General features: G+C 42.1%; 1 protein-coding gene across 9 annotated transcripts in view; it reads right to left on the reverse strand.

The window, feature by feature from the left end:
• Positions 1-20,508, reverse strand: part of AFF1 (ALF transcription elongation factor 1) — a 234,061-nt gene that overhangs the window by 115,708 nt on the left and 97,845 nt on the right. Inside the window, exon 1 of one of the 9 annotated variants that reach the window (XM_055313048.1) lies at positions 12,142-12,613. The exons of 7 other annotated variants lie outside the window; for them this stretch is intronic. Coding sequence is in view for 1 of the 2 variants with exons in the window: in XM_055313050.1 (XP_055169025.1) it covers positions 12,142-12,158 (17 nt within the window). In the remaining variant the exon portion in view is untranslated. Of the gene's footprint in view, positions 1-12,141; positions 12,614-20,508 lie in introns of those variants that run through there. One more of the 9 variants, XM_055313050.1, reaches the window with a different exon arrangement.

Consider the following 20,508-nt stretch of genomic DNA (forward strand, 5'->3'; position numbering starts at 1 on the left):
ACACTTCATATGGCAGTCTTTCACACGCATAAAAGGTTGCTTTGTAAATTAACCTTTGTATTTTTTTTTTTTTAAACCTTTGTATTTAATAGCCAGGCTAAATATCCTCCTTACCGTCTAAACCTTCACTTCCTTATGACCGGACTCACTAAGCTGGGACTTCCCTAATTTTATCACAATCTTTATTTGATGGCTTTCCAAACTAAGAAAAAACGTACTCTCAAATTTCTTTCCCACATGTTTAACTTGTTTATATTTATGCACCAATTAAGGCAAAGTCTTAGAAAATATAATCCCTATTTTAAAAATACAATTTGCTATGTAACTCATTTTGCCTTCATTAAAAAAAAAAAAAACCCAGAGCTGACTTTTGATAAAAATTATTTTTGTGGATTAATTATATTTCAAGAAACTGCCACATGGGGATGCCTGGGTGGCTCAGCGGTTGAGCGCCTGCCTTCAGCTCAGGGTGTGATCCCACGGTCCTGGGATCAAGTCCCACATTGGGCTCCCTACATAGAGCCTGCTTCTCTCCCTGCCTGTGTCTCTGCCTCTCTTTGTGTCTCTCATGAACAAATGAATAAAATCTGGGCAGCCCGGGGGCTCAGCAGTTTAGCGCCTGCCTTCAGCCCAGGGCGTGATCCTGGAGACCCAGGATCCAGTCCCACGTCGGACTCCCTGCATAGAGCCTGCTTCTCCCTCTGCCTGTGTCTTTGCCTCTCTCTCTCTCTCCCTCTCATGAATAAATCAATCTTAAAAAAAAAAAAAAAAAAAGAATAAAATCTTGGGGATCCCTGGGTGGCGCAGCGGTTTGGCGCCTGCCTTTGGCCCAGGGCGCGATCCTGGAGACCCGGGATCGAATCCCACGTCGGGCTCCCGGTGCATGGAGCCTGCTTCTCCCTCTGCCTGTGTCTCTGTCTCTGTCTCTCTCTCTCTCTCTCTGTGACTATCATAAATAATTAAAAAAAACATTAAAAAAAAAAAAAGAATAAAATCTTTCCCAAAGAAAAAAGAAAGAAAAGAAACTGCCTCAGGACAATATTTCCTAAAACCATATTTTCCCTGTTTAAAAATGCCATCCTTGGGATCCCTGGGTGGCGCAGCGGTTTGGCGCCTGCCTTTGGCCCAGGGCGCGATCCTGGAGACCCGGGATTGAATCCCACGTCGGGCTCCCGGTGCATGGAGCCTGCTTCTCCCTCTGCCTCTCTCTCTGTTTCTGTGACTATCATAAATAAATAAATAAATAAAAATTAAAAAAAATAAAAATAAAAATAAAAATGCCATCCTTTCCAGTACTACCATCACTTATTTCTATGTATATTCTGAAAGGGCAGTTAGTTCTAACCTATATCATGACCTGCTTTTTCTCCACTTCAGGTCAATTTTGTCAGAGGTTCTTGTGGCTGCCAGGAGACCAAGTTCCACACTCCATTATTCTGTCACAACACCAGACACCCTGTCTTTTATCATGGTGCTTTAAAAGTTTGCAATTGTTTCATTGGCCAGGCTGTTTGCTTATTTTCCCTCCTCCACCCCCTACTTCCTATCAACTATGAGCTCCTCTTCATGTGGGGAGGCAGATATATCTGTCTGAACCAGCTTAGAGCCCTGTACGCACTGTGGCTGGCTCTCAGGAAGCAATGAGGTGTTCATCGATACATAATATGAAAAATATTAAAAGTGCTGCTTGTGTATGTGAATTGGCCACAGTCATAAAGCTATTAATGCTGATATAATCTTTAAGAAGGTAAATTAATACCGAGAAGCAGTGAATGCCAATTACATGCCATAACGTTCTAAGGCTCCAAAGCTGAAGGCATACTGGGCAGACTCATTAAAGGTATCCAAGTAGGAGATAGCTAACCAGGGCCTCAGAGCTCTCTAACAGAATAGCAGCAGGAGTGCTGAAAAGATGATTCACTTTAACTACCATCACACATACATCTAAAGACAATTTCAGAGCACTTCATGAAGTATTTTTGTTCATAAAATAGATCTATCTTTTCCTGAAGTTTGGAACACACCACTGATTGGGGGCATATGGTCACCACCTTCTCCTAGCAGGACTCAAATTTTAAAGATAATTTCCAGAAGCTCCACTTAGATAACGTATCTTTGCATTCAAGACTGCAGTGAATGGGAACAGCTAATTTTTGCCTGAACACTTTCATTAAAACAAAACACAACACATTTAAATGACAATTTCCAGGGCTATTTTACACTTCTGAAATAAAGGATATATATATATATTTATATTTATATTTATATTTATTGCTATTTGCAGGGTTTACGAGTTATATATTGGAAGATTCACTTCCTATTTTGGCAAAACATACATGGATACTTTAAAAGTGTTTTTTTTTTTTTTAAGATTTATTTATTTGAGAGAGAGGGAGAGAGCACAACAGGGAGGAGGGTCAGAGGGAGAAGCTGTCTCCCCAGTGAGCAGGGAGCCAGACGCAGGGCTCCATCCCATGGAGGACTTGAGCCCAGGCCTCCAGGATCACGCGACCTGAGCCAAAGGCAGACACTTAACTAACTGAGCCACCCAGGTGCTCCTTAGATGTTAATTTGGTTTTCTTTAAATATTCCTTAATATAAATTTGTCAAAAAGCCCAATTTTACAAATACTATAAAGTATTTTCTACAGAAAAACAGTTGTGTTTTTAAGCCATATGTATTTAAAACATCACTTTTAATAATCAAATGCAAAATTGACCAGATCTCAAAACCACCAGTTCCACATCCCAACTGACTCTAAAAGATAGCAAAATAACTTGCAAAACATTGACTGAATTAGATCAGTTTAAACATAGGCTAGGGTGGACATACAGTCTGAAAATAGTTTAGTGGTTTCTCAAAAAGTAAGGCATCAAACTACCCTAGGACCCAGCAATCTCATCCTTAGGTCTCCAACCTAGCAAAAGGAAAATGTAGATCTACATAAAGACTTACATGCAAATGTTCATAGAAACATTATTCATAATAATAGACATCCCTACCCATGAACATGAACACACACACACAAAACCGGTTTATCACATTCAGACAGCAGAATACAAGGCAAAACTAACACATGTTATGCCATAGATGTACGTCAAAAAAATTATGCAAGTGAAAAAAAAAGCCAGATGCAAGAAATCAAAAGATTCCATGTATGTGAAATATCCATCCACAAAAAGCCAAAATTACACACATGGAACTAGGAACAGGGATTAACTATAAATGGACTAAGGGATCTTACTGGAGAGATAAGATGCCCTAAAAATGATCTAGTGATGGTTGTATGACCCAGTAAAATAAAAATAATTGAATTGTACACCTGAAATGGGTAACTCTTATGATATGTAAAATATACCTCAAACTTATAAAGAAAATACTTGAGCTAAAAAAAAAATCATAAAATGAGAAGTAACAAGAGATAAAAGATCTGAGTGATAGTGAATGTATACTGATTAAAGCAAGCTATTCCCCTCCCCTCCTGCCAAAAAAAAAAAAAAAAAAGTCATTTACCACACTACCAAAAGACCAAGTAGGAGTAAAATTTCTACTTTACTCTTTAACATAATAGATAATAACCAACTCCTGGAGGTACCCCCAGAATATGAGTGACCTCAAGAAGAAGCCAAGTTTTATTCCAGGCTTATCATGAGCACTGTCATGATCTTTTCAAAGCCTACAAATTAAAGTCCGCATTAAGTAAATCTAATGATTTTCACTTTATCCTTAGAAAAACGTGCCTGTTAAAATAATGAAGCTGTTTGTAAGAATAAGGCACCTGTCGTGAGGTTTAAAACAAAAGCCCCACACTATTAGCAAAATGATAAAAATTATCAAACTCAATCTTTTTTTTAACTCCCAGGGCTTTTTGTTTCTGGGCACAGTTCCCACTTAAAAACAAAAAACTATGGTTAATCAGTTATTCCGAATTTTACCAAAACCAAGAGACATGACAAGGAGACAACACTCATCTCTTTATCCTTCCCACGTTTTCAGCTAAAAACTGATTTTGCAAACAAATATAACCCACTGGATTCCACTGTATCTTTTTACTGTACTAATGTCAGTATATGTGGTTGCCTAATTTCTTTCCTGTGGTACAAAGTTTATATTTACACAGCTTTTTAAAATGGAGAGTTAGGGCAAGTATGGTTTAACTCTAAAAGGGGAGTGAGTGGGGAAGGAAGATACACAGACTGTAAAATTACAGAAAAACATAATACAGATCAACGTTACTTGAAAAAGAATTAGCTATGTGTTACTGTCCAGAATTTTGTACCAATAAATACCCCTTTTAACAACTTTTTAAAGTATTTAAAATTCAGCATATTAACTTAAGAGGTTCTGTTTTCCTTTAAAACATGCACACACACATCCTAATATCATGGGCTCACAGCAGCTCAAGCTACCAACTTACTAGATAGGCCATCTTAGAAATGTCTACTGTAAAATATTAATCAAGAGACAAAAATATGGAATTTCTGCCAAAACTAGGAAAACAGGTTTCATTCTTTTACACAAAAACAATGGGAACTGGTTAATTTTATACCACTTTCCACAAATTCATATCCAGAGTAAATCAGGTACACCTGCATTTTTAAGGCGACAAGAATAAGGGAATCATTTAACAAGTTGTCCAGATGCACACTGTCCAGGATGAAAGTCACGTGATAGTCTCGGCTCTAGCATGACCACAAAAACATATGCACCAAATCAAAATTTAATTACACTGCAGGACACCACTTGTGAATTGTGCTACATATTTTATCAACTGCTCTGCTTTTGACAGGACAGTTTCCTGAAGGAAAGTTCCAAGAACTGAAGAGTTACAACACCCACATACCAGAAAGTGTTTCCTGAATTTGTTACAGGAACTGACATCTGCTATAATTTGAACATTTACTTCCCAGTAGGAGGCCCATTTAAAATTTTTGTTGAACACTATTTGTTCAACAACAGTAGACATAGACAATGTTTTGTTTAAAAAAAAAAAAAATCACCACCACCACCACCTTTCAGTTTCAGAGTTTGGATATAACTGACCAATTCACAGTTCTAACTTTTCCCCTGGGAACAAAAACATCTGCCACCTGATAAACTGGGGGATGCCTGGTAGAGTGTGAGTTTGTTGTTTTGGGAGGGAGCCCAGAGTGGACAGGAAAGGGTAAATTAAATATCCAGGTCCTTGAGAAGAAACAATTCGTAGGAAAGTGCTGCATGATCAAACTTGGGCACTACTTCTTGGTACCTTCTGTTTATTTTTTAAATTTAAGTGCATATTTAAGTGCATAACACTTCAATTACAGTCTGTAACAGATACATAAATTTATAGAGATGGAGATTACTTTTTCTAACAACCTCTTGTCTATTTCAATGGGGGAAGGAGGACATGTGTATATATGAGTATATTAAGTCAAAATGTAACTGCATTGCATGATATACTTTATGTATCTCTCACACACAGACTCCATTACACAAAGAGTAGTAGGATGGGCCTCTGACCTCAGAGCCAGCAGGGCTCCACCCAAGCTCCACCCGGTGGGGGTGCGGGGGGGGGGGCACGGGGGGGGGGGGCAGAGTAGAACCAGCACCTTGGCAAGCACTCCTAGTGATTTCTAGTGTCTAGTCAAGTTTGAGAACCTTGAACTTAATAGGACTACATTGCACCTAAAATATTATTTGTCTGACAATCCAGCAGTAAGCAATACTGAAAATAAAGGCAAGATCATTTGGGGTAAAATACAGGCAAGTCAGTAACTAAAAAGTTACATCCTTAACTCTCTCCAGCCCACCCAAGCCAAGGATCATGTGGCCCACAAGTCTCTAAGTATTCATCATCATATGAGCCATTATGGAGGAACAATAATTCTTGGTACTTGTAGAGTGTGGTCAAACTGTGGGTGCCCTTTAGAGATATAATACCTAAAACCATGGTAAAGGCCACTTAGGTATCAATCGAAATACAATATATATTCCTCTTCAGTTGACTTCAGTTCTTTTTTGACAAGATGTTGCTCCTGGGATTCCCCTTAAGATATTAAACCTGACATCAAATTACTGCTTGAGTAACAGCCTTAAGAATCTGATAGTTCAATCTGGTTAAATTAAAAACAAAGCCAATAAACCATAACAAGAAAACAAACGTTCACCAGAAAACAAGACTTCCAGGACATTAAGTCTGCTAGCTTTGTGGCCATCAGGTTAAGCTTTAACTCACTGTGGATAGGTAGGGGAAAGTTTGCACAGAGGAAAGATTCTCAACACTGATCACTGCCAAGACACAAAAAAGTCAGAACTTGGGATGGTTTTGAATTTAATTTTTACTTAGGGACTCTGGGCATTAACACTAAAAGTTGTCTTATTTTTCCCCTTGAGGCCTAAAGCTAAGCTCCACCTGACACATTTATATTTGAACAAAATATTACTGTGCATTCTATCTGCTGTATTATTCTGAGCAAATGAATACATATATATTTATAATAAACATCCTGAAGCAGAGCTATAAATACTAGTTTTAGCTCTCCCCTCAATTTTTTTCATTTATGTAAAATAAGAATCATTTAAGCGGCTGTAAAAGTTATGCACACACCCTATACCAATAAAATGTAACTGAACCACAACAGAGATTATGATATCCAAGCATGTTATGTTTGTACTTCTGAGCCAAGAAACTTTGTCTTAAAGATGTAGGCTGAATCTCCAACTAGTACTGAGGGAAAATCAAAATACACCATCACTTGTAGTTCTTACTACAACTTACATACAGGACTTTCCTTTTTAAAAGATTTTTGGAATTAAGTTTATTTGCCAATCTTGGAAAACAAAATAGAGAAAATTCCTAATAGAAAACTAAGTTTATATATTTATTTTTTTAAAAGAATTTATTTATTCATTAGAGACAGACAGAGAGAGAGAGAGAGAGAGAGAAAGAGAGAGAGAGAGAGAGGCGCCAAGACACAGGCAGAGGGAGAAGCAGGCTCCATGCGGGGAGCCTGACGTGGGACTCCATCCGGGACTCCAGGATCAGGCCTCAGGCTGAAGGTGGCGCTAAACTGCTGAGCCTCCCGCACTGCCCGGAAGTCTATATATTTAGAAGCAATAAAATTGTGTGTTATATCTCAAAGCAGTAATGAAGATAATTGGCTTAATTCCTCCACTTCACAGATATTAGGTAATATATAAATTTGAATGCTCAACACAAACGACAGTACCAAAATGAGATTTCCCTCTTATCCCTGATTAAGATAACATTTTTCTTTACTGAGAATATGTGAAATTTAAATTGCTTAAATGCAGTGTTCACTAAATTCCATTTTTAAAAGAATACAGAAGCAAAAAAAAAAAAAAATACAGAAGCAGCAATTGAATACCTTTTCATGCTCTCATACAGAATCCCCTAAATCTTTTGAGAGATCACTTGCGTTAATGTTGCCAAAGAACATCCCCATAAACCAGCTGACTGAAAAAAAATGACTCAATTCTCCTTCTTTATCTTGGAAGAAACTGTAGTCTGAGTCAGGAAGCTCAGCTGGCTCTCAGGATGAACTAGAAGGAAATCACTTAAAAGACCTGTCTGTTTCTCTTCTGTCAAGGACACTGTTTACAATGGCGTCACAAGGGAAAAAATGAAGATATTCACTAGGTCAAAATACTGCATAAATTATTTCCCTCTTGAAATTACTTCCTTGAACCGCACTTTCCAAAATACCATAGCACTCTTCTTTGATATCTGCTCACATTTAACCAGAGTTTCTCTGCTTTCATGAATTTTCTTCCAAGGTAATCAGTAGCTCACAAATCAGGAGGGAAGAGGACAGAGCAAAACTGGTTCTATACCAGTTTAAGAGCAATGCTTTTTGCAATGGAAAATTTTCCCTCACCAAAGAGATCCATCAAAAACCGGCTTCATAATTATCTTGGGAACAATCTGGCTTTGCTTTATTATTATTTTTTAAACGTCATTAACATTAACTTCAGTCAAATTCAAACAAAAACCCTGTGGCAGAACTAACTAAACCTAATTTCCTTTTGCAATTTGTCTGAAAGTGCTTTCTTCTGAGATGTGTTCAGCCACCAGATGCTACTCTCCAACAGAATTTTAACTCCCCCACTCCCCCCTTCCTCCTGGGGGTGGGGGGTGGAGGAGGGGCAGGGCTTCTCCAAGAGCACAAGGTGCATTTTAAAACTGGTTAATCCCTGGCAGTAGTTGAGGTATGTATATATTCCTTTCTAGAATTCAAGGATTGCTTCAACTGGGGGCGTAGGGGGAGAAGCAGAGATGAGTTCTGTTTTATCCATGAACACACTCTTCAATATAAAGCAAGCTAATCCTCACAGAAAAGTATAAATCTACAAACTATTATTAAGATTCTATACCCATTCCTACCCCATCAAAGGCTTGCCACCTTCAAAAGAGGGCATGCCAGATTGTATATTTTTATAAGGTATTCTGTGCCTTAGATGAGAATTTGGAAACTAAAGCCGCAATTGTTAACTATTTCACATTAAAGAAAGTTAAGTGTGTTAAAACTCCCATCAAAAAGTCCGCAATGTTATCTGTTGTGCTTATAGGTTCCAAAGAAAGCACACACTAATCTGAGAGCTGAGGCATAGTATACTTACGTCCTGCTTTAACTGATACTGCATTTCTAAGTGACTGCCTTTCTCCACAACTCGAAAACTCAAACCAGGGGATCCCTGGGTGGCTCAGAGGTTTAGTGCCTGCCTTCGGTCCAGGGTGTGATCCTGGAGTCCTGGGATCAAGTCCCGCATCGGGCTCCCTGCATGGAGCCTGCTTCTCCCTCTGCCTGTGTCTCTGCTTCTCTCTCTCAGTCTGTGTCTCTCATGAATAAATAAATATTTAAATATATATATATATATTAAAAAAAAAAAAAAGAAAACTCAAAGAAAATACTAAGTGCTTTCAAAATAATGACCCAAAATACAATTTTTAAAACGTAGGCAACTTGTGTGCCCGGGTGGCTCAGTCGGTTAAGCGTCTGCCTTTGGCTCAGGTCTCGGGTCCTGGAGTCCTGGGATGGAGCCGCATGTTGGGTTCCCTGCTCAGCGGGAGACTGGTTCTCCCTCCTTCCCTCCCTCCCTCCCTCCTTCTGTCAAATAAATAAAATCTTATTTAAAAATTAAAAAATAATAATAAATAAGTAAAACATAGGCAGATGTCTACCACTTCTGGGAAGGGGAAAAAAAAAAAAAAACCCAACCGCAAAATAATCAACTTCCTACTTTTAGGTTTTAAAATGTGGGAGAGGACTGGTCAGCTTCAATTTATAAAGGTTCACAAGCTAAGAAATACTTAGGTAGAACCTCTCATTCAAAATGCTTCCAGCCTATGCAGGAGATGCTAAAAATGTGAGATAACATCTTGTCTTAAGGAGCTGATTGTAGAAAAGGAACACACTGCCTAGTCTCTTCACATGAAAAATTAGTCATGGGATGCCTGGGTGGCTCCGTGGTTGAGAATCTGCCTTGGGCTCAGGGCGTGACCCCAGGGTCCTGGGATGAGTCCTGCATCAGGCTCCCCCACAAGGAACCTGCTTCTCCCTCTGCCTGTGTCTCTCTGCCTCTCTGTGTCTCTCATGAATAAATAAAATCTTGAAAAGAAAAGAAAAAGAAAAAGTAGTCATATCCCAACCATAAGTTTCAAATGAAGAATATTCCCTTACAGCAATGTCAAATAATGAGAGAAAAGTGCCATGGCCATCTCATGTATTCACTATCAGTGCCACAAATTTCATTCTCTTCTAAATTCTCATCTACCTCTTCCACCAAAAAAAAAAAAAAAAAAAAAAAAAAAGTCAAATTATTTTAAGTAGTGCACAATGAAACAACTGTGGTTAGAACAAATCAAGCTATGAATCTTGAGGGTCAATGAGTCTACCAATTCAGACTAATTGTTCCAAGAGAAAAGAGATACTGCAGTGGCACATGGGCAAGATTTTACTACCCTAGATTATAAATCAGAGGTGATGGTTCTGTTTCTCTTAGCACTACTCTGAACAATCTGACCCAGCTTGAGGTTTCCTTGAAATCCAAAAATATATGCAAACTTCTTAGATCTCAAAGATTACCTACTGTCCCGCAAAATACAATGTCTAAATGAGTACAGACCACAGACCAGATGAGATGTAACTGGAGAAAGTGAATATTTACAACTTGTGAGATCTACTCCCATTATGCAAGCTAGGAAAACAACAGACATCATGGCTTTGTTCCTAGTTCAAGGGCATGTCTGAAGGCCAGGTTAGAAGAGCAGAATATACACAGACCTATTTCAATTACTAGCAGGTTGCACTACCACACAGGTAATTCAAATTTTTCCATTTTATAGCAAAGCACTCTTAGCAGAAATTGCGTTTTGTACACTTATAGTGAGGCTCTGCTGTTCTCTTTTCACATCTTACCTCAAGACTAAAGAGGAAGTCTGGAAGTAAGGAAATGCTGCAGAGCAGCTCAGGAGTCAGGCATTGCTCTACTATGTGACCTCAGGCAAGAAACAGGCTGGCTGGGCCTCAGTTTCTTTAACTAAACATGAAAAATAATAGTACTTACCTATTTAAGTGACTGAGAAGAATCAAAGAGATAATCCAATTAAAGTAGCTGTGCCTGGCACACTGCATGCAGTGACCAATTAGCTATTATCTCAGCTTATTCTTAATTAGTTTAAGAGCTGAGGCATTGAAATCACTTGCACCTGAGTTCAAATCCCAGCTCCATATTATTGAGTTCTGTTGGGTAGTGTTTAATTTCTTAGACCAAAGTATCTTAATCTAAGGCTTTATTCCACAGACACCCCCCCCCCCACCCTTGGCAGTTAAGTTTCATTAGAGGTTAGCCAAAAAAGATGCAACTTTTGCTTCTCATCCATCCAAGTTTTCCTACTATGTGGTTTCAAGTTAAGAACCCCCACCGCCCCCCCCTTTTTTTTGGAACAACCAAGAACATGGGGCAGGAGATAAACCACTGAGTTCAGAGGATTAAATATATAAAGCAGACAGCACACAAGAGGCAGAACTATTTCTACATGAAATAGTTCTCTTCCTAGAAAATCCTCTTAGGAAAAAAAAATCTTGAATTGTACATAGCCCAAACTTCAGTATTTGAGCATCTATTTCTTTCAGGGGTACACCTGGGTTTTCAGACCTGAAGCGTACTCAGCCTTCTAAGACACCCCCAAATCCCTAAACTACATCAACTATCAACCCCAAGAGCCCTCCTACTTTAAATATTTGACACCAAGCTGCTTTTTGGAGAAAGTCAAAAAAGAACTTAGATGTAACTCTAAGTCGGCCTCAGCACCAACCTGCTGTCACAACTAAAATGAACCCACACTCAACAGTCTGGGTCGTGTAATGATCACTAATGCCTTGTCATCGGTCCTTAACACTCGTTACAAGAAAAGGAACCGACCGCGAGAAGTCAGAGCCTGAGGTCCTTACAACAGCGTTCCTCGGACAGCAGGACAGCAACTGCACCAACTGCACTTCATCCCCCCCCCCCCACCTCGGTGCATTCCCGGTCTTTGCCTACTCAGCAGATTCTCGCACGCTGCGCCGTTTTATGGGGGATCCTACATGTTAGCCGTTAAAATTCTCGATCCCTCACCAGCCGAATTCTCAACCACCTTCTCCAGGGCGAGCTGCTTTTACATGAACTGATTTCTAAAATTCCGATCAAAATAGTAGCCGCCAACCCCCCCCCACCCCCCCACCCCCCCACCCCCACAACTCAGGAGAACCCACGGGAGGTGCACAAAGAAACTAAATGAAAATTCCGGGCAAAGGCAGACAAGTCAAAAACAACTCAATCTCCACGACAACAGCAATTATTTGGGAAGACGGGAGACATTTAACTTCGAACTCCACGTCTCTCCTCCACTCTGCAGGAATTGTCCACTGTGCTCTCCCAACTGTTTTTTTTTTTTTTTTTTTTTTTTTTTTTTTTAAATATCTGACGGTAAGCCCCGAACCGCGGCCCCGGGAACGGGGAGAGCAATGACGAAGCTGCTTCCTGCCGGCCTCCCCCGCGGCACCCAACCTCCCTCCCCCACCGCCCCCGGCCCGCAACCTGCAAGTCCCCCAGCCGCCTGCTCGCTTACAAAGTTTCCGCCGGCGCCGGGCTCACCTGGACTGCGCTGCCATCGTTCAGTCCGCGGAGCTCAGGGGCTTGCGTCCATCGGAGCCCCCGACCCGCGGCCCTGCGGCCAGCGCCGCGCTCACCATCGGCCGGCGCCGGGCGGGGGCCGCCTCCGCAGCACGACTCGCCGCGCTCCGGGACTACCTGCTCGGGCAGCCTCGGGCTCCGGCCGGCCGGGCTCGCACCAGCCTGGGGGACATCCGGGCACCGGGGCCTCTGCGGGCCCGCTGCACTTCGGACCAGCCCGGGGAGCGGCGCGTCCGAACTCGCAGCGAGCGAGAGCCCCCGGGGCGGCCCCGCAGGAGCCCGGAAACCCAAGCCGCCCGCGCCCCCGGCCCCGCGGCGCTCCGCAACCCCTGAGCCGCACGGGGACCCGCGCCGCGGCTCGCGGAGACCCGGCGCGGCCCTCTGGCTCGCTGGAAGTTGTCCGAGTTCGTCGGGGTACCCCTGCCAGGAAAGTTCTGGTGGTACGGTCCGCCTCCTTAAATGGGCACGGCGCTCCGCGGGCCCGAGCCGGAGGCTGCGCCGGGCGGGGGCCCCTCGCCGAGCGCCGACGCAGCCCCGTCCGCCCGCCCGTCCGCCCGCCCGTCCGCCCGCCCGTCCGCCGCCGCCCAGCCCCGCCTGCAGGCCCCCGGCGAGCGCGCTCTTGCCAGGCTTTAACAATGCACCAACACCCCGCCGGAACACCCAGTCCCCGGGCGCTCGCAACTCAGCCCCGATGGGAATACGGGTGCAACACCGGGCCCTGGAGGCTGCCGCGAGCAAGGGGCGGAAACCACAGCCGCACGCCGCGGCCGCTCCGGCGGGTCGTTCCGATGCGTGCGGCCAGGAAACGTGCGGCCAACGCGCTCTTTCTTGTTTTACTCCGTTCACTTTCAGTTTTGATTTCATGACATTGGGGGGAAAAAAAAAAGACGTTTACACAACGCCCTTCCCTTTTTTGGACAACATACTGATGACAGAGTAAACAGTAACTCATTTTGGGGGTTGGCACTTGAAAACCAAAGTCACCGAGGATGCAAACCAACAACACGGTATATAAACACTGTGAGAAGTACAGATGAAAACGGGTCCTGCACTAAGAGGACCGGGGAAGGTGTTTAAACACTGCCTCAAGGGAAGCAGGAAAACCTTAGGTGGGCAGAGATGCGGGGAGGCTGCGCTGCAGTAGCTCCGGGGGCGGGCGGGCGGGGGGGGGGGGGGGCGCCAGGAGCACACCGTGGGAACTGAAAAACTCTCAAATGAATGCCGCCGACTGAATGCCTGCCCAGTAGACTCATCAATTCTACCTTGGATCGTTACAGCGCTGTCCACCTCACAAAGACATCCTCCAGACTTATTACTAACGAGCCATGGAATACAGACATGTGTGACTTCTGGCATGAAAAACAGTGCTGGGAGGAAGGCCCCAATGCATCTCTACGCGCGGTTCTCAAAGTGTGATCAGTAGACTGCAGGAGTCCCCAAGAACTTCTCGGAGGTCAAAACTATTTTTAGGTTAACACAAAGACATTATCTGTCATTTTCAACTGTGCTGACATTTGCACTTCTGGGTGCAAAAGCACTTGTGGGGTGACTGCTGACCGAGGCAGTGGCAGCAAAGGGGACTAAGCAGTACTGACTTCTGCACCACCACACACAGCAGTTAAGACAAGTGTCCTTTCCAGTGTCCTTAATGAAGCAAGCAGCAGGAATTACTACTTTTGTTAAATCTCAACAAGGCCTCGAGTAGAGGTCTTTTTGACATTCTTTGTGACAAAATGAGAAGTGCACACGAGCACTCTGCTCCTGCAAGTACAACAGTCTAGAAGAAAAGCACTTGTGTAATCGAGTTGTGAGCTAAACCAGCTGTTTTTTCATAGACTACCATTTTTACACGAAAGCACAATTGAGGAACTGTGATCATTCCAACTTGGGTTTCTGGCAGTCATTTTCTCAAAAATGCACAAAGTGAGTCTGTTTCCTCAGGGAAAACAACTGACAGTTACCTACTGCCAATGATAAAATTTGAGCTTTCAAGCATTTTGGGAAACTTTTACATCTGCCACTGTGAGCTTAATAGCTTCCCGAATCATGAAAAGACTTTTCCAATGAGAATGGAGGAAGACCCATTCATCGCCCCGACTGATTCCATTTTGCCTTCAGATCTGTTCCTCTTAACTACCATTTTTCTCCCTCCAGCTTTATCTGGCAAGGGACCCAGAGGGTAAACCATCCAGGACTGGGAACCAAAACTATCCCCTCGAGCAATAAGGACTGCCTGGACTCCAAGCCCGTGTGGTTGACCCCAAGACAATGATCAACCTGACCTTTTGCTGCTCAGCTGCAAGCACCAAACTTTGTTCCGCATTTTCCCTATATAAACTCAGAAGTATTCTCAGCACCTTGGAGATAGTTCTTTAGGACATCAGCCCGCTATCTCCTGGCGTTGGCTTCACTGAACTAAATTCCTTTCTTGTTTCACCACCACTTGTCTCTCAGCCCTTTAGATTTTGTTAGCGGTGAGTGGCAGAACTAGGTTTGTTTGCCCCCACCACCACCCCTACCCTGGGCCAGGTGTTCCCGCACCCTTGGGCTCCAATAACAAATTTTCTTGTGAGCCAGCCAGGAGCTGTGCTTCCGTTTTGTCCAGCCCTCTTGGGATTCCTGGATGGAGCAGTTGGCTGCAGTGCACCAGGGCTCACCTGTTCATTTCCCAAATCAGTGACGCTGACAGGCTGGAGACAAGCACTAGTGACTAGTTGACCTCAGGCAAGGAGAACAGTCCCTCTTAGTGGCCAAAACTTGTTGTGGGCACACTTCCTTCCGCTTACCCTGGATAGGAACCGATTGCCGGGATAGGAACCACATTTGGTGAAGCAGAGAAATGAACTGAGGAATAAGTGGGCCCTGAAAGATGTGGTCCCTGGTAAACTCCTTCACACTGTACACTGGGCCCTGTCCTTCTCAAGTTCCCTGTTGTCTGAGCTCCTTGGAATCACTTTGAGCTTGCATGGCTGGTTCACATGATTTGTAACAAGGAATTTATAAAATTCGTGATTAGAAGTACCATTAGAAGAGGAGAAGGGACATGTGGCAAGTAGGGAAGTCAGGAGAGGTGTTTGCAAGACTCTTGAAATTCGTGTAAGAATGGGAAGTACTGGGGATCCCTGGGTGGCCCAGTGGTTTGGCGCCTGCCTTTGGCCCAGGGCGTGATCCTGGAGTCCTGGGACCCAGTCCCACGTCAGGCTCCTTGCATGGAGCCTGCTTCTCCCTCTGCCTGTGTCTCTGTCTCTCTCTCTCTGTCTCTCTCATGAATAAATAAATAAAATCTTTAAAAAAAAAAAAAAAAAAAGCTCAATCTGAAATTCCTTGTGAAAAGTTCCAGCAAAGCAGATTTAAAAGAACTTATATGGCCAATTACTATTCTTCCTGTGCTTGTGTAAATAGTTAGGCCAAGTTTGTTAAAACTGGACTTGTGGGACACCTGGGTGGCTCAGCATTGAGCATCTGCCTTCTGCTCAGGACTTGATCCGGAGTTCCACATCGGGCTCCCTGCAGGGAGCCTGTTTCTCCCTCTGCCTGTGTCTCTGCCTCTCTCTGTGTGTCTCTTGTGAATAAATAAATAAAATTAAAAAAAAAAAACTGGACTTGTTTTACAAAATAGTCTTAATTTAGCTACCTTTGTTGGAAATGAAGGTGATTTTGGAGAGAAAAGTTATGTTTCAATAACGTACTTTTGTGGATGTTAGATTCTAGTTGTGATTATCTTTAAAGGTCTGTTCACCTAAACTACATAACTTGAGGCAAATTTCAGAGGAATTGCCACAGTAACTCAGGTATAAACAATCTTCATGCCTGTTGCTCTGTGGGAATAATAAAAGGACCCATGGGCATAGGACTAAGCAGTTGAACAATGGGAGGTACTTGCTCTTAGGGGTCCTTACTACTCCCTTCTCAGTCTACACTGTGTCTGAAGGTGCCCATCGGACTAGCTCTCTCAAATTAATCACCTAGGTCACACAGGCCGTCCCTGGGGGAAGTAAAGGATGGAGATGAATATCTGTGGGTATCCTTTGCTCCCGTGGTGGCGAGGTGCAGGTCATTAACATGTGTTTGCTTTAGTAAAAGAACAGATCACCACCACCACCACCACCACCACCACACATGCCCCTCTTGTGGGAAATGCAGTACATGCCAGAACTGAGTAGCTAACTGCTGAGCAAGTCCAGTGGAATAAAGCTGCCCCCTATGTGATAAAAAGTTAAATAGTATTCAGGGATCATCTCAGGCAATGGTATGGACTTCCTTTAGTTATGTAACTCACTATTACACTGACAGATTCTATGTGGCGAGTATGGCAAAAATCACTCCCTGAAAACCAAGTGGACCCCACTCTGTTGGGTTAACTATGGACTTCTGGAAATAATGCATGGCCTTACCTTCCTTATGATTGGATTAGCCCATACACTTGGGGATGAATTATCTCCCACTGATTAAACTGGAGTTAAATCCTAGTGATTTCTCATAATTGGGATATTGTTAAAACTCGACATCGTGCGAAGAGGGCTTCTTGATGGTTTTCTCCCTTAGCCATATTTGTCCCAGGAGCCACCTCCATCAATGTGGGGGGCTTTAGGCAAGCATACAACCAGCCACCTTTAAGCAAACCTAGCATACAGTCACTCTCCTAAAATGATGAAACCACACAAATTCAAGAACTAGCCCTTCAAAACTGGATGGTCCTTGACATTTTGACTGCAGCCCAAAAGAGGAACCTGTGCTCTCATTTAAACAGAATGTTATGTCTCTATTCCAAATTACTCAAAAAATGTAACTAAAGCCATAACAGATTTAAACACACATATAACTGCTGTAGATGCCCTAGTTCTAGATCCTTTTAGCAGTTGACTAAATTCAATTGCTTTCAAATGGAAATATGCCCTGCTAAGCACTGCTGTATTTCTTGGTCTTCTCTTTGGTTGCTGACTTTGTATTTTGTCAAATAAGAGCCCACGCATGTACTAGCTCAGAGATCCCCTTCTGTCCTCCTCAGCAGGGACACAAGAAACAAAATTCTCCTAACCTATCAAAATCTTCTATTCCAAAATTGCTACATTAATTATCCCTGGCCCGCAGGAAGTAGTTACAGCAGAAATGACCGCTGACTTTTCTCCTTCCACTGAAATGGAATGATGACTTGACAGTGAGGATTTGAAGGAGGTCCCAGTCATTGCCCAGTTTGACTCCATTTAGCCTTCAACCATTTCCTCTTGATGATTTTGTTTTTCCCTCCAGCTTATCTGTTAACTCAGGCAAAAACCCAGCAGGCAAAACATCCCGTGATGGCAACTAGCACTATCCCTAAAGCAATCACTACTCTCCTGATGCCAGCAAGACCCCACGATTGACCCCAAGACAACTGTCAGCCTGACCTTTGCTACTGCTGTGAGTACCTACGGATCTTTGTTCCATGTCTTCTCAATATAAACTTAGAAGTATTCTCAGCACCTTGAAGATATTCTTAGGACATTGGTCTCCTGTCTTCCCAGTGCTGACCTCACTGAAATTCCTTTCTTGTTTCACCACTACTTGTCTCTGGGTCTTTAGAATTTTTTAGTGGCAAGTGGCAGAACCTGATCTGTTTGCTGCCCCCACCCAGACCACCACCTTGGGGCTGGGTATTCTTGCATCCTTGAGCTCCAGTAACAAGATGAGAGAAATAAATGTGATTTTAAGAGATCTGCATAACTTTGTGGCCAGTATCTTCTAATTAGTACAAAATCATGCATGGAAAAAGATTCACTGAAAGCGTAAGACAGATGAATGGATTTTAACGTATCAAAGTAAAAACCAAGACAAAAAACACCCTCAGTGATAGGATTTCAGATTCCACACTGCAGCTAAGCTTTAAGAAAATAGGACTTGTATACTTTTGGTATGATTAAAATACCGCCCCCTTTTCTGTGTGCAGCTGGATCTTCTCTTCTTCATAGTTTTCAACCAAAACAACATTACAACAGATTGAATACAGAAGCATATGAGAATCCAGCTCCCTTCTACTGTATTAACCTTCTACTTAACAGTAAAGAGATTTGCATGAATGTAAAATAAGGCCATAACTGTTGCTAATTTATTTTATTTTGGATTTTTTTTCAATTACAAAGTATTTAAATAACAAGTGATGGGTTTAATAAATAATATTTAACGTATTAAATATCTCAATTTTAATTTTTAATATGGTATCAATAGATAAAACCGATATATAAAAAACTTTGGGGTTCTCAATAATTGTGGGGCACAAACTTATTCCATGTCATTTGCTAATACTTTCATGTCCCTCTCACCTCGCCACACTTACCACGGCTTCTCTTGCATTATAGGTTATACTCTTATTAACTATTTCCGTGTAACCTCCTAGCATCTAGATCAGCTTTGAGAAAATATGGCCAGATTACCTGGGACTTGTGTTAAAAACACAGTGGAGTCTAGAACTATCGAACCAAAGTCCTTTTGTGGTGGAGTCCCACAGCTAAGCATTTCAGCATATTCTCCAGGTAATACTTGTTTCTGCTTATATGTGAGAACCACTTACCTAGATCACGGATATTTAGAAAATAATGTTAAGAGCTTTTGATTCACTAACGGTTTATAATCCCTAAAATCATTTTAGAAGTCATGGTTGGACAGCATTTATCTTCAGAGATCGCTATCAAACAAAATACCACAGCATGCATGTATTCTTATTGCCATCATAGAATGATAAACCTTCAAGGAAAGAAAGTATAAATTCAGAGAAAAAGTCTACTCCTAAGAATTTTCTGCTTGCCATTTCCCTCCCCTCCCCCCACTGTTTTTCTCTTTTTCTTCTTAATACCAATTATGATCATCTGTGCTTTAAACAAATTGGTACCAGACATAAGTAAGATGAAACAGTATTTCATAAGAGCATTTACTCACAGAGTCTCCATTTACCACAGGTCAGAAATGTAACAATAGTAATATTAAAAGTACATGTTTCCTCTGTGAACTGTGTTAATTGTTCTGGCACTATTTAAATATGAGGAAATGAAAGAATACAGCAAATGGTTACCCAAAAAGAGGGAATCACCAGATTATGATTACACCTGAAACTACTCAGGCTCTAAAAACTGTAAATTAGTGAGGGTAATTTGAAACCGAAGCAAGATTATACTTGATTTGTAATAGATCTAAAAATACTAGAGGAAAGTGCAAAGAAATTTTCTGGAACTAGATACTGCCTGTGGCTGCAGTACAGCAATACAAACATGGGTGTTATTACTTCCAAGCATTCTGAAACACCACTGTGTCCTAACCACAGACTTGACAGACTTATAGAGTAATGAAACTGAACGAAACAGACATTTTTTTATCTTTAGGAGGTGGAGGGGCAAAAAAGTCTTTGGTATTCGGAAAAAATTTGGAGAAAGCCCCATATATAACATTTGTTATACTTTGATGTGTTCATGATCTCCCTGGCACCCACTTAGGGAGCCCGTGAGGTTCTGCAGACTTCAGGTGAAGAATCACTGGGCCCTGAAGTATGCTCAAACTGGACCAGCTCATAGACCCAACTTAAATTTACAAGTTAAGAGGTAAGATCACCTGTCAATCTTCACTGCCCCTTTAAAAACTTAGAGCTATCTTTTTTTTTTTTTAACTTCGAGCTATCTTATGAATGTCCAGTGCAGTGAAGAATTGCTAATGAAAACAGAAAGATGTTACAGGACACTAAAACACCATCTATACAGCAAAATAACAAGTTTCTCTGTATAGTGAGAATATGCTAATCAGCCTACATTTTCTAAATTAATCCTACAGTGACCAAGTATGCTAAAACCAAAAGTAAGGGACACAATTTAACAAATAGGGTAGAATTTACAAGATGAGTTAGATTATTTCACAATCTAAAATTTGTTCTTAAATAACAAAAGAGTATTTTTTATTAGCTCTTTAAATTAATGACCTTTATAAATGACACTTGAACACATGTAGTGGCAACAATATATGGCATATATAACACACCGTTAAGTATGATCACAAATATGTACTAGATATTGTAGGTTTTTAAGATTTTATTTATTTATTCATGAGAGACAGAGAGAGAGAGAGAGAGAGAGAGAGGCAGAGACATAGGCAGAGGGAGAAGCAGTCTCCATGCAGGGAACCTGATTTGGGACTTGATCCCGAGACTCCAGGATCACGCCCTGAGCTGAAGGCAGACGCCCAACCACTGAGCCACCCAGGTGTCCCTGTACTAGATACTGTCATCCAAGAGAGAAGACAGAATCATCTTTCCAATGCTCCACCATCTATTTGACAAAATATACAGACATATGTTTAGAATTACGTATA

The sequence above is a fragment of the Nyctereutes procyonoides genome, unplaced genomic scaffold (assembly GCF_905146905.1).
Source record: "Nyctereutes procyonoides isolate TBG_1078 unplaced genomic scaffold, NYPRO_anot_genome, whole genome shotgun sequence".
In the NCBI taxonomy this organism is placed as follows: Eukaryota; Metazoa; Chordata; class Mammalia; order Carnivora; family Canidae; genus Nyctereutes; species Nyctereutes procyonoides.